This window comes from Arvicanthis niloticus, chromosome 11 (genome assembly GCF_011762505.2).
Source record: "Arvicanthis niloticus isolate mArvNil1 chromosome 11, mArvNil1.pat.X, whole genome shotgun sequence".
In the NCBI taxonomy this organism is placed as follows: Eukaryota; Metazoa; Chordata; class Mammalia; order Rodentia; family Muridae; genus Arvicanthis; species Arvicanthis niloticus.
In genome coordinates, this window is record NC_047668.1 from 43,123,057 (window position 1) to 43,136,062 (window position 13,006).

General features: G+C 47.2%; 1 protein-coding gene across 9 annotated transcripts in view; it reads left to right on the top strand.

Annotated features, from left to right (window-relative positions):
- Positions 1–13,006, top strand: part of Lpin1 (lipin 1) — a 108,600-nt gene that overhangs the window by 35,337 nt on the left and 60,257 nt on the right. For 3 of the 9 annotated variants that reach the window (XM_076942110.1, XM_076942112.1, XM_076942114.1), the window contains exon 1: positions 1,283–1,579. The exons of the other annotated variants lie outside the window; for them this stretch is intronic. In XM_076942110.1, coding sequence (XP_076798225.1) covers positions 1,514–1,579 — 66 coding nt within the window. In that variant the 5' untranslated portion in view covers positions 1,283–1,513. Of the gene's footprint in view, positions 1–1,282; positions 1,580–13,006 lie in introns of those variants that run through there. 9 annotated transcript variants of the gene reach the window in all.

Below are 13,006 nucleotides of genomic sequence, written 5' to 3' on the forward strand. Positions count from 1 at the left end.
AATACAGAGATTCCCCTGTGGTTCCTGTGCCCTTCTGCCTGTCTCTAAACAGTGGTGCATGACCTGTCAAGCCACCCAGACAAAGTCCTCCCTGTATAACTCATCTTCCAAATGAAGCTTTCTTTCCATGGTTCAGGAGCACCAGCCAGAAGCCACATAGGATGGCACACTCAAGACTCTGCACACAGTCAGAATCTGTGCATAGTCAGGCTGTGCCCTAGGTTTCCAGGATTCACCTTCACATCTGTGGTGGAGCCCTTTGTACCAGGAAGCTGATCATGAACTGTGATCCTAAGTCTCCACATAGTGACAGGAAGGAAGAAGCCACGGTGCACCTTGACTCTCAGAGAAAGCTGGGAAACTAGTGTGACACCCTGGCAGAGTCCTGACACTAGTATGGTGGCACTATCACCACCTAAAAGATTCATTTCTCATGAATAACTTTCTACCTTTATAGCCATTTAAAAACTTTTGTTTGTAGTGCACTAGGCAGTAAGTCATGTAGCACTTGTATCCTGTGATTATGCATGGCTCCCCTTTCTGTTTTAGGTATTTTTCTTTTTTAAGTGTGTGTGTGTGTGTGTGTGTGTGTGTGTGTGTGTGTGTGTGATGACAACCTCAGATGTCATCTTTAAGGAAGGCTACCTCCTTTGAGACAGACTCTTTTGTTGACTTGGAACTCACCAATTAGGCTAGACATACTCGGCCAGTGAGCTTCAGGGTTCCGTCTGTCTCTGCCTCCCTGTTCTCAGATTACAAACTCATGCTATCATGCCCTACATTTTTTTTTTTTTTAAAGGTAAATACTAGGTCTTGAACTCCAGCTTTCATGTTTGCAAGGCAAACTAATCACTGACCAAGCTTTGTCCCCAGCCCCTGCTTTAGGCATTTCGGAGACCTCACATGTAGCTACAATTTCCTGGAATTGATTTTTTTTTCTATACATCTATTAGGAGAATCTCAGACGAGTTTGGGTAAACAACACTAATTGTTCATGCTCTGTAAAGAAAAGTGGAAGTGGTCCTTTCTTCTCTGGATAGCTTCTGTTTGTCGGGTGCCACTTCCTGGATTATGGATTCTGTGGTGGCAAGGATTGGGATCCAACCATCTGCGTCTAGCTTTGCCTAGGCTCTGTGCTGAATCCAAAACTGGTCTCTAAGCATTTGCTTGGGTCCTCATCTACCTCTCTCTTCTAAGCTCCATCAGATGGTGATGCCACACCCCCAGTGATGACATCATAATCCTGACACCCACCAATGAGCCTGGAGCCTTAGCAAAGAATGGTCATGAAAGAAAGCTGGAGAAGGGGAGACAATAAGTTGGGGGAGGTGGGGGAGGGAGGATGGGGAGGAAAGAACAGGAAGAGGGAGACTCGGGGAGCCAGTCATGCCTACCCTAATCACAACCACAGAGGGTTGGCCTACCAGACTGATACCTACAGAACAGTGAGGAAAAAAGAACAATCCACTGGGGTACTGAAGAGTTCACAAGCAGGGACCTTCCTGTGAAACTGATGGAAGACAAATGGGGTCCTCACAGCCTATTCTTCAGGAGAAGAGACTTTCTTCAGGCAACTAAGGTACATGAGGCCAGGAAGGGTGGAGGGAAATGAGGCTTCAAGGTCTCTGTTGATTTGCTTTAACTTTATTTATTTGTGTGTTGATATATATGTATGGTGTGTGTGTGTGTGTGTGTGTGTGTGTGTGTGTGTGTGTGTGTGTGTGTGTGTGTGTTAGTATATATAAACTTGCATGCAATGGTGTAAGTGCCTGTGTGTGGAGTAGAAGCCAGAGGGGGATGCTGGGAGCCTTGGTCTATCAGTCTTTACCTTATTTCCTACTGAATCTGGAGCTAGGCTGGCAGCTAGGGAGCTGCAGAGAGCCCTTCTGTCCCTAATCTCCGGACAGTAGAATTGGGGTATAGATGTTGGTGCAGACATGCTCGGCTTTTTACATGCTGGGGATTTGAACTCAGGTCCTCTTGCTTGGATATCAAGTACTTTCATTCACAGAGCCATCTCCCTAGGCTCAGAATAGCCCTTTAGATATCTCATATTCATGCTCTGTTGGTTTCCTTTGGACTTTTATGGAGCTCTCTCCATCTTCAGTTTCATCTTTCTTTCTTTCTCTTCTCCACCCTTGAATAGCTCAGAACCCAAAGGATTTCCTGCAGGGCCTAGTTAGAGGTCCTTAGGTCACGGGAGGCACCACCCCAGGAAGAGATTGATGCTGGCTGACTTGGGAGAGTTAGTACTAATGGGGCTACCTCCATGTTCGCATGCCCATACTTCTTTCTGGTCCTTCGCCATGTTGTGAGGCCAACACTGAATGCTGAATAGATCTTGCTTCCAGTTTCCAAAACTGTGGCCTATGAATTCCTTTGCTTTGCCAAGTATTCTGCTTAAGCAATAGAGAACGGGATCTGTGTTTTGTGGCAAAATATACTCTGGTGAAGCATAACTTTTAAGGGAATTTAGATACTCGGTCAAAGAAACGACAAATACAAAAGACAAGTCATTGTTGTATCTCTACAGAACTTGAGTTTCAAATTGAAGTGTTTCCAAGACTACAACTCTCTCTCTCTCTCTCTCTCTCTCTCTCTCTCTCTCTCTCTCTCTGTGTGTGTGTGTGTGTGTGTGTGTGTGTGTGTGGTGTGGGCATGCTGCATACAGGGGCCAAGCCCAACCTTGTGGGCCTCTCTAATCAATACTTCAACATGCACTGGGAAGAAAAGCAAACCTACCATGGTTTGAATGAGAATGGCTCCTGAAGGCTTATATATTTAAGTGTTTGGTTCCCACCTGATGAAGTATGGAGGAAGGATTAGGAGGTGTGTCACCGAGAGGGGCTTTGAGATTTTAGAAGCCCAGGCCAGGCCCAGTCTGTCTCCGTGTCTCTGTCTCCAACTAAAACTGTAATCAAGTCCCCAACTAAATGCTTTCTTTTTGCCTTGGTCATGGTGTCTCACTTCACAGCAAAAGAACAGTAGCAATGACAGATGCTCATGCACAAATGTCGGAGAGTGGTGGTGTCATTCAGATCTTCTGTTTCATCCTGAAGGACTTCACTCCTCAGCCTCAAGTTCACCAGAACTCTTACCCACCTTATTTCAGCTCCACAGTCACTCAGGGTCATCTGGGCAGGCTTTTCATGAGTCTACTCACTTCCTGAAGCTTGGCAAAATTGCCTTTTCTGGTTTTTAAATCTTTGGTTCTTTCCTATATGCAACAATTCTACTCGAGCAAAAGACATTGTGTGTTTATCCATAAATTAAAAGAGGTAACCTAAAGAATAAGCTCCTCTGTCTCTCTGTCTCTGTCTCTGTCTCTCTCTCTCTCTCTTGCTCGCTCTCTCTTTCTTTTAAATATATATGGAAGACAGGCAGATACTTAATGTTGACCACTGGGCTCTGCATGCATGTTCCTGCACTTGATCTCACACACAGACACACACACACAGAGACACACACACAGACACACACACACAGAGACACACACACAGACATAGACACACACACAGACACACACAGAGACACACACAGTCATAGACACACACACAGACACACAGACACACAGACACACACACACACACACCAGCCTCTCAAAGGGCTATGGAAAGAATTTCTAAGCAGCTGCTGTAGGCGCTCCATGAAAAGCAGGGAAGGCCATCTCTTTCCCATAGAGCACAAGGATAAAGGAAGGTTGGAACACCGAGCTTCTACTGCACAGCTCCATTCACAAAATCGAGGGGAGTGAGGTGGAGCCGAGGGCCAGAAGGCCGAGACAGTGTTCCGGGCTGCCTGGAAAGAGGAGAAGGTTTGCCTAGCATTTTGATTCTCCTTTTAGATATATGGCACTTTATCTGTATATGATGTTAATACTGTGCTTTATATTAAATTTCATGTCACCTTTCTATGTACAAAAGAGTGTGTTTAAATCCAGGAGGGTGTCTGAAGTCTTCTTACCCTTTCCTCTGATCAGCCAACCTTATGCAGTCACCTCCTGGGTTGTTGATTAAGTCTGCTGAGCCTCGTCTGTGGGCCTAGCACACAGCAAACCCCATGGGACAAGAAAAACAGGAAGCCTCTCTCCCTACCAACCCCAGGTTCTAGGTCAACCATGACAGGTGTCCAGGAGGCAAGCTGGCAGCTGCGACTTAGGCAGGCAACTTTGAAACTCTTATCATTTGTTGGCAAACCCCACCTCTCTAGTTTCTTTGTTGCTTCTTTAGAGATAATTAATGATTCTGTCCCTGGGCTTTGAAGATTTCTATCTTAAATGGTGCAAAGGTCGATCCACTGAACCACCTCCCAGTAGCTGAACAATTATTCCGGGGGTGGCGTGGATGTCTTATCACTGTTGTCCGGCTGCTGGACAGCTCACTGACTGGCATCCAAGGCTGTTGCTCACTGGTTCCCTGGCTTGCTGACCAGCTCTGAGGAAGGACTAAATGACCTCAGCAATGCTTTCTGGACAGGTTGGCTTTGCAGATCAGATCCACCTAAAATTTATCTATTTATTTATTAAAGGGAGCTTTCCTTGTCTGCTTAATAAACTGTTAAGTCCTTCCAGGCCTTAAGAAAGAAAACCAGCAACAGGAATTCATTTCTCCAGAGGCTGCAGGTCCAAGATGAGGGAGCCAGCATGGTATAGTTCTGGTGAGGGTTGACTTCCTCTGGTCTTATAAGTGCTTTGATCGACCCTTGAGCTTAGCTAAACCTAATCACTTCCTGAAGACCCCACATCCTGGTACCATGGGAGAGTATCGATGGATGAATTTGGAGGAGACATAAATGTCTAGTTAACAGCAGATACTTCTCTCCACTGTGGCTAAAAAATAATTCCAAGTATTTTTTTTTCCTATGTCCACAGAGGCCAGATGAGTTCCTAAGATCCGCTGGGTTCTAGGAAGGGCAGCTCTTAACTTGCTGAGCCATCTCTCCAGCCTCTGCTCTAGAGTGATTCCACCGAGGGGCTGAGGAAGTGAGTTGGTAGAATACTCACCTCACATGCATAAAGCCAGGAGTTTGCTCTCCAACACTGTATAAAGCTCACTATAGTAGCCTGTGTCTTGGCTACACAGCAAGCTGGAGGCTAGCCTATGTTGTATGAGACTCTGTCTTAACCCAACAGAAAAATGAGAATAAATTGGCCTAGTATATAGTTGATAAACCTTGACAACAATTAAACCTCAGATTAATGCCAGTTTTAAGCATCCCTCTAAGTCCCCAAGAGAGGAGATGATGACCCAGAAGATGCTTCTTTTAACCTGCTCTGCAACCTTGCAGACCTCTGCCCTGCTGTAGTTAACACCTGTTCTGATTGGCTGGCATACATTTCATTCAAAATAGTTAACAGACAGGGAGGCAGTGCTCATGCAGGCTGAAGAGAGGCTTAGGAGGGAGAAGCCTACAGAACTAGATGTATACATTCTGTTCTAAAGTATATCCCAAAGGGTCATTTCTAAGGCAGCAATGCAGATAGATACCTTCTGGCAAAATGGTCTGTAGGCTTAGAAGGGAACCAGGGAGAAAAGAAGGCACCATTTGGCTGAAAGGAAGAACATGACTCTCCCTCTATTGCTTCATTCCAGAGGTTACTGCAGCTACCAGGGATGGCCACTTATGGTACTGATGGAGCAACAGGGAAAAACTTAGATCACTGTCTTAAATAGCCAGAGAAGGGGGCAGATGTTTGAAACAGCAGCTCGTGGAGGCCATGATGAGGGAGGGGACAAGCACATGAGATCTCAGCAGATAGCTTACTGCTGTGCCAGAGGTTAGAGTTTGATTTCCAGCACCAATGTTGGGTGGCTCAGCATCCCAGCTCCAGTGGATCTAATGACCTCCTCCGGCCTCCTTGGGAACTCACAGGCATGTGCCTCAAAACATGCACAACCTTTACAAAACAACTGTGCAAGCTCAGTGTGGAAGATGTGCCTTAAATAGTGCCCAAGGGCTTCCCTAGAAAAGGAGAGTTCGGTGTTGAGGGTGCAGATAGGATGTGGCCTGAGGTAGAGGGCCTCCTCTGCTCTGACTGAGACTCAGTCTGCCCATGATTGGTTGAAGCTGCAAAAGGGGCTTCTTATGGTGGTAACAGTCACCAGAGATGACCCAGGGCCTGGAATAATCTGGGTTGGTGGTGATTCTTCTTTCTTTCATTCTTTCCTTCTTTCCTCCTTTCCTTCCTTCCTTTCAGAATTATTTATTTTATGTATGTGAGTACAATGCTGTCTTCAGTCACACCAGAAGAGGGCATCAGATCCCATTACAGACGGTTGTGAGCCACCATGTGGTTGCTGAGAATTGAACTCAGGACCTCTGGAAGAGGAGTCAGTGCTCTTAACCACTGAGCCATCTCTCCAGCAGTGTTTCTTCTTTAAACGCGAGGAGTCTGATCCTGCTTCCCCTAAGTGTGACTGGATTTACTTACTCATGTGGTTCTCAGGAACAGAATGTGGTGACAGGGAGGGTGGCAGGTATGACTTTGACAAGCGACTATGCCATAAAAGGTATTCTGGCTTCCACCTTGCCCTCTCTTAGACCCACCACTCTGGGAAGCCAAGCCTATGTCATTCAAGCCAGCTTATTGGGAAGGTCCCTGTGGAAACGATCTGAGCCCTTTACCAAGGTACATGAAACAAGCTCTTTTGGGAGCAGGTCCCAGCCCCAGTCACTGTGACTATGACCTTTTCAGAGATTACAGTTTGATTTCAAAAGATTACCCTGTATGGTTGTTCCTCAGATCCTAATGGATGCCATGGTGCTCACTGGCAAACTAGGCAGCAGCAGCTATCCATCCAGGATGGGGGGATTCCCTACAGTGCAGAGCTTTGGGCAGAGGACCATGAAGGGAGGTCCACAGCATTAGTGACAGAGATCGTATGCCAGATTCGCAGGAGCCAGGCTTCAAGATGTGCCTTAGAAAGATTCAATCAGGCTCTAGTGTCTTACCTACATCTCAGAGCAAAGCCCAGTAAAGCTTAAAGAAATGTAACAAAACCCAACCACCCACAAGGCAAAATGTCCTTGCAAAAACAAGGACATTTTGCAATCTGGGAAGAAATCATTTAGTAATTGTGTTTGCTGTGACTGAACACCTAGCAGAAGCAACCAAAGGGAGGGAGAAATATTCTTTGGTCCACAGTCCCAAAAGGTCCAGTCCACTGTGGTGGGAAAGGCATGCTTGGGTAGTTTGTGGGCATGGAGGCAGGTAGGGGCCACTTACCACAGTTCTGCAGCACCAGGAAAGAGACAGTAGAACAGGAAACGGGCAGAAATACAATCCTCAAGTTAGTGCCCCTATTAGTCTATGTCTGCCTGACTAGGTTCTATGCCCCAAAGGTCACAGAACTGCTTGCTGTGCTACCATCTGGGGAAGTCATTTTCAAACACAGGAATCCATGGAGGCCATTTCATACTCAAACCATAGGATGAGCAGAGGCAGGATTGTCAAAGATGGCAGAAGAGTACACAAACATGCTAAGATAATTATTTGGAGACACGGTTTCTCTGTGTAGACCTAACTGTCCTGGAACTCACTCTGTAGACCAGGCTGGCCTGAAACTCAGTCCTGTCTGCCTCTGCCTTCCAAATGCTAGAATTAAAGGTGTGTGCCAACATGCCCTGTTAAAATAATTATTCTTTGAAAAAAATTGTGCATGAGTTTTTTTCCCGTGTGTATGTACACCCACCATTTGCATACATGCTACCCATAGAGTCCAGAAGAGGTTGTGGGATCTCCTGGAGCTGGAGTTACAGATGGTTGTGAGCCATCATGTGGGTGCTGGGAACCAAACCTGGGTCCTCTGAAAGAGCATCAAGTGCTCTTAACTCCAGGCCCTAAGATAACTATTCTTTAAGAGCAACCATGCTACCAATGATACGAAATGAGAACGTCTGGAGCCCATCAGTGTTTTCCAGAGAAATGGAGCCCATAGAACACAGGCAGTTTGGGGAAGATGGGTTAGGTGGGAACTAGCTCACTGGATGCTGGTAAGTCTTCAGTCATCAGTCTGAAAGCAGAGGACCCAGCAGTGGGACTGTTCAGTTTGGAGGTAAAACTAGAGAAGCCTGGAGTTCATGTGTCCAAAGGCAGTAGAATGGGAGGGAGAGGGAAAGCGCTCACGTGCGTGTGAGTGTGCGTGTGTGTGTGTGTGTGCGCGCGTGTGTGGTTTGGCTAGTTTATGTCAACTTATCACAAGCTATAGTCATTGGAGAGGAGGGAGCCTCAGTTGAGAAAATAAGATTTGGTTGTAGGGCATTTTCTTAATTTGTGATTGATGGAGGAGGGCCCAGCCCATTGTGGGTGGGGCTATCCCTCGGTTGGTGGTCTTGGGTTCTATAAGAAAGCAGGCTGAGCAAGCCACCAGGAGCAAGCCAATAAGCAGCACCCCTCCATGGCCTTTGAATTATCAGCTCCTGTCTCCAGGTTCCTGCCCTCTAGAGTTTCTGTCCTGGCTTCCTTCAGTGATGGACTATGATCTGGAAGTTCCAGTCAAATAAACCCCTTCCTCCCCAAGTTGCTTTTGGCCATGGAGTTTCATCACAGTAACAGTAACCCTGACCAAGACAGCGAGTGTTCTTTCCAGACCTCCAGCTAAGGGATGGTGACTACCCACATTGATCTGGCTAAGGGATGGTGACTACCCACATTGATGGGAAATCATTTTCTTGATCCATTGACTCAGACGTCATTATCTCTCAGAAACACTCTCATGGATGCACCCTGACAGGGGGTGGGAGGGTGGGAACAAAGAAAAGGAAGGTTTTGCCAGCTGTCTAGGTGTTTCTGAACTCAGTTAAGTTGCCTATTGGAGCTAACCATCACATTAAAATGCAGGAATTGTCAGATTGGATAAAAAGTAAATGGGGTGAACAGAAAATCCGATTTAAACAATAGGGCAGGGTGAAAGTAAGCAGAATAGAAGCTGAGTGTGGCAACTCAAGCCTTTAATCTCAGCACAGTGAAAGGCAGGCAGGAGGATCTCTGTGAGTCTGTGGCCAGCCTGGTCTACATAGTGAGTCCCAGGCCAGGCCTACCAAGTTAGATCTTGTTTTAAAAATATATAAACAGAATAGAAAGATCTTCAGTGCTAACAGGAAACTAAAGAGCTGGGGTCTTGCATTATAGCACACGATTGTAATCCAGCACTTGGGAAACTGAGGCAAGGGGATGCTGTGAGTTTGAGGTGAGTTTCTGTATAGTTTAGGCCTTAGCGTGAGACCATGTATCAAAGCATAAAAGTAAATGAATCAACACCCAGAGGGAAAAAAGATGGAAGACAGCTTATTGGTATGAAACATGATAGAGTTCAGAGCACATGACAGCAGGAGTGTTAGGTCATAGAGATCTAGCAGCAGAAGGATGTGTGGAGAAGGCGGGCCTTTGCCATGGAGAGAGTGCCATGGACCCGTGGCTTCTGGGTGCTGCTTCAAGTCACACATCTATCAAAATATCTTGTTCTTCCCTGTGGATCTGGGATTAATTTTAATGCACAAAAGTTGTAAAGTTCTTTCCCTTGGAGGTGCCTGTGATCGGAAGCAACCAGCGCAGGCTGGACAAAACCCAGGGCTGTTCCTCCCAAGAGGTGAGATGCTCCCCACTCTTCCCTGCCTGTAAGCTCAATGCACAGGCTGGTCACAGGGCAGAGGCCATTGAGACATTAGCCCTGGGCCTGGAAAGCCCAGATCAGTGACTGAGTTGGGCCTCAGTATCCTGCCCCAGAGGTACCACCAACGTGCTTGGTGATCCTCTGTAGAAGGTGAGGACGGGTCTGGTCTTAAAACCTCCCATGGACATCATGGGGAAAAGATCACTTTCCTAACGGACTCCCACCTTGTTGGCACTGTGTCCCCGTGTCTGAGTGTTGTTATCTGCTGGGGTGTCCTGACCTACTCTAAGTAACAGTTAGGCAAGATGAACGGTAAACATTCTTTCTTAAATACTTGTCGATCATTATCAGCAGTATGTCTCTGAAGGCTGAGAGCTAAGGCTTGTCCAGTGACAAGAATTTTACTTGATCTGTGTCCAAACACAGGAACTCCTCTGATTGCACCAACACGCTGACCTGAGGCTCAGTACTCACGATGGATAGCCAAGGGAGTTGAGGTTCAGCCATGCCTGTGCCATGGATGGGCTGAGCTGGGCTGGAACTCGGGTCCACAAAATATTAGGCCCTAAATATTGTGTATCCACCCAGGTTGCTTATTTTTCACTAGAAATTGTAGACCAGCCGTTCTCAAGCTGTGGGTCACTGAGTCCTTTGGAGGTCACATATCAGATATCTTGCATATCAGATTTCAGGCCTGCCCTGAAAACGAAGACATGGAATTCCATTGACCAGGGAGCACTGGGGCTGAGGAGACTCTAGGGGAAAGGTCTAGGCTCAGATGGACAAGTATGTACCATGAGGTCTAGTTTCTACTAACTGGCCATGTGACTTCAGCCACTTCTTAGTGCCTTACTTTCCTCATTCCTCTGGACAGAAAATGGTATCTACTCAATAAGGCTTGTTAAAAAAGAAATTCAGTGTGCAGAGTCTAGAGCTGGAGTTGGCTTGTGAATAGCCTCTAAAGGCTAGCCACAGCTGTCATTACTTTATCCCTGTTGCTATGCCACTCCATACACAGGGGGACTCTCTCAGCCTTTAAACTTTGACTTTTTGAAAAATTGACTTACATAGGTTGCACATAGCAGTGGGATTCACAGAGGTACTCTGACCGAGCTCATCCCCCATGTTGAACTCTTAAGGTTTCTTCTCTGGGTCTCTGCCCTTGTCTCCATCCTTTCTGGGCAGCTAGTTACTTAGCTGGGCAATGTGAGACTTGAGACATATGACTCACCGGACTGGTGCCCCTCACACTTGCTTGACAAGGTCACAGGTGACTCAGGGCTGACTGGGGACAGAAATGTTTTTTGTTTGTTCCTAGCAGCAAGTGGTAAAGCTGTCAGTAGCTTCCCAGAGCAGCATCCATTATTCCCAAATCATAGAATTCATTCATCCAGTCTGTGCTGATGCTGCCTTCTCTCAGTCTCCCTCTGTACCTTGGCACTGCCATTTTCCTGTGTTGCCATTCACCTTCTGTTCTAGCCTGGCTCATTAGGAATCGTTCCCAGATGACCACAATGAAAAGACTGTTATGGTGATCCCTCTCTTGCTTTCTCTGAGGGGGAGACATCTTACATAGTAGCTGTGACTGTCCCTCTCCACCTGAGGCCAGCCTCTGTCAGCCCTGATGTACCTCAGGATCTCTGTCTATGCTATTCATTGTCCCTTGTTCTTAGCTCCTTCATCTGGCCTGAATTTGCCTAGAGGAACTCAAGACTCCAAACTGGGCTGAATCCTCTTGCTTGCGGACTGGGCTGCCCAAATCCTTTGTCAGTGGACAATCCTTGGGTTCATAGCAACTTTGAACATGTGATCACTACTTGGGACTGTGTGCTTACTGAGGACAGCTACCCACATGTAGCCCAGGAACCTACCACACCACAGGCTACTGTGTTGACGGGGGAGTTAGAAAATGAGGCCGTGGGCAGTGGCTGCTCATTCCAGAGACTGGACTAGGGAACATGGCCACAGTGTGGGTGTCAGCCCACATTGTTGGCCCTGAGGTTGTGTGTTTGGCAATGTTGTAGGCCTGGGTCCCTGGGGAGCCTGGGTGCTATTTACTTCCTGGCATGTTGGGGGATGGATTGGAGTAGCACAGGCTCTAAGATGCCCATTGCTGCCAACTAGCAGTTTCCTTTATATGCTTTTGACACCCCCCCTTTGCTCTCCTGGAGCATCACCCAAATTAAGATGGTCCTGGTGACTCTCTAAGTCTGCCTTCCCCGATGCTTTTGGGATTACCTTCCTCTTCCTCTGCCTTTGAAACCAGGATCATTTGTATCCTCTTCCCAGAAATTCTCCCAGACCCAGCCACAGTGGCGTGTACTGTATCCTGTCTCTGCTGGGTTTTCCCACTGCTTGCTCCGTCCTCCCACTAGTAAAGCGGTAGCAGGTGGCCAGCAGTTCCCACCTTGCTTCTGAGGACCCCAGTAAGGAAATCCCCATGTTGAAGATGCCTCATTGTGTCACCTGGAGTTGGCATCAGAGTCTGGGCTCTGCCAGTTCTAGTCCCTGACAAATGAGGCTCTGCCACATGCCTTCAATGGGACAGTTAGACAGGCAATGGGGAAAAGCAGAGAAAGGAGAGACACATTCAGTGTGGCCCCATCAGGAAGAGGAAGAAAGAAGGTGTATGGGAAACCTCTTCCTGGGAGACAGGCATCCTACTCCAAGAGGATACCAGGCTTCATTCAGCCATTGTCTTCTCCCTATGTGGGAGTCCTAGGGAAGTTCCAATTTCTCTAGAGGTCCATTGTCTCTAAGAGTGGGTCTACAGTGGCTCCTCTGGGTACCTTAAAGCTGAGGGGCCCTCTATTAAGGGCTAGCTTTAGACTGTGAAGAGCTTCCCATTTCCAGAAGCCCTAGGCATTAGTACTTTGTCCTTCTGGGACAGTATCCAGTGGCTCTGCAAGTCTTTCTGCTGGGATTTTGCAGAGCTGACCTCTGGAGTGGAGAGGTCACCCTACAAGGCGACTGTAGAGTCTCACGCAGAGGGCTGCTCACACTTCTGTCCACACCTTCCCAGGCACCCTAGGTCAGAGCTCTTAGCAGTGTTGCATTCTGTTTGGAAAACAGAACCTAAGGACTTAACAGTTACGGTCACTGCCAGCAAGTGAGGAGATGGCTTTCCATTTAGAAAGGGTGGGTGTTTTTATAGTCACATCAGCAGGGACCACTTCGTGGTGTGGTGAGGATCACCTGAGGTCCCGTGTTTAGCCAAAGAGCAATTTTCAGCATGGCATAGTTGGTTGTCCCTTCATGAAGGACACCTGCATGATGCTTGTCCTCTCTGAGGGACCAGGGAGCCAGCTGCAGCCACTGGGTGGAACAGCCATCAAGTCCTTATGGAATTCCCAGCAGTACTGGATTTTAGAATTGAAAATCTAGTCAATACCATG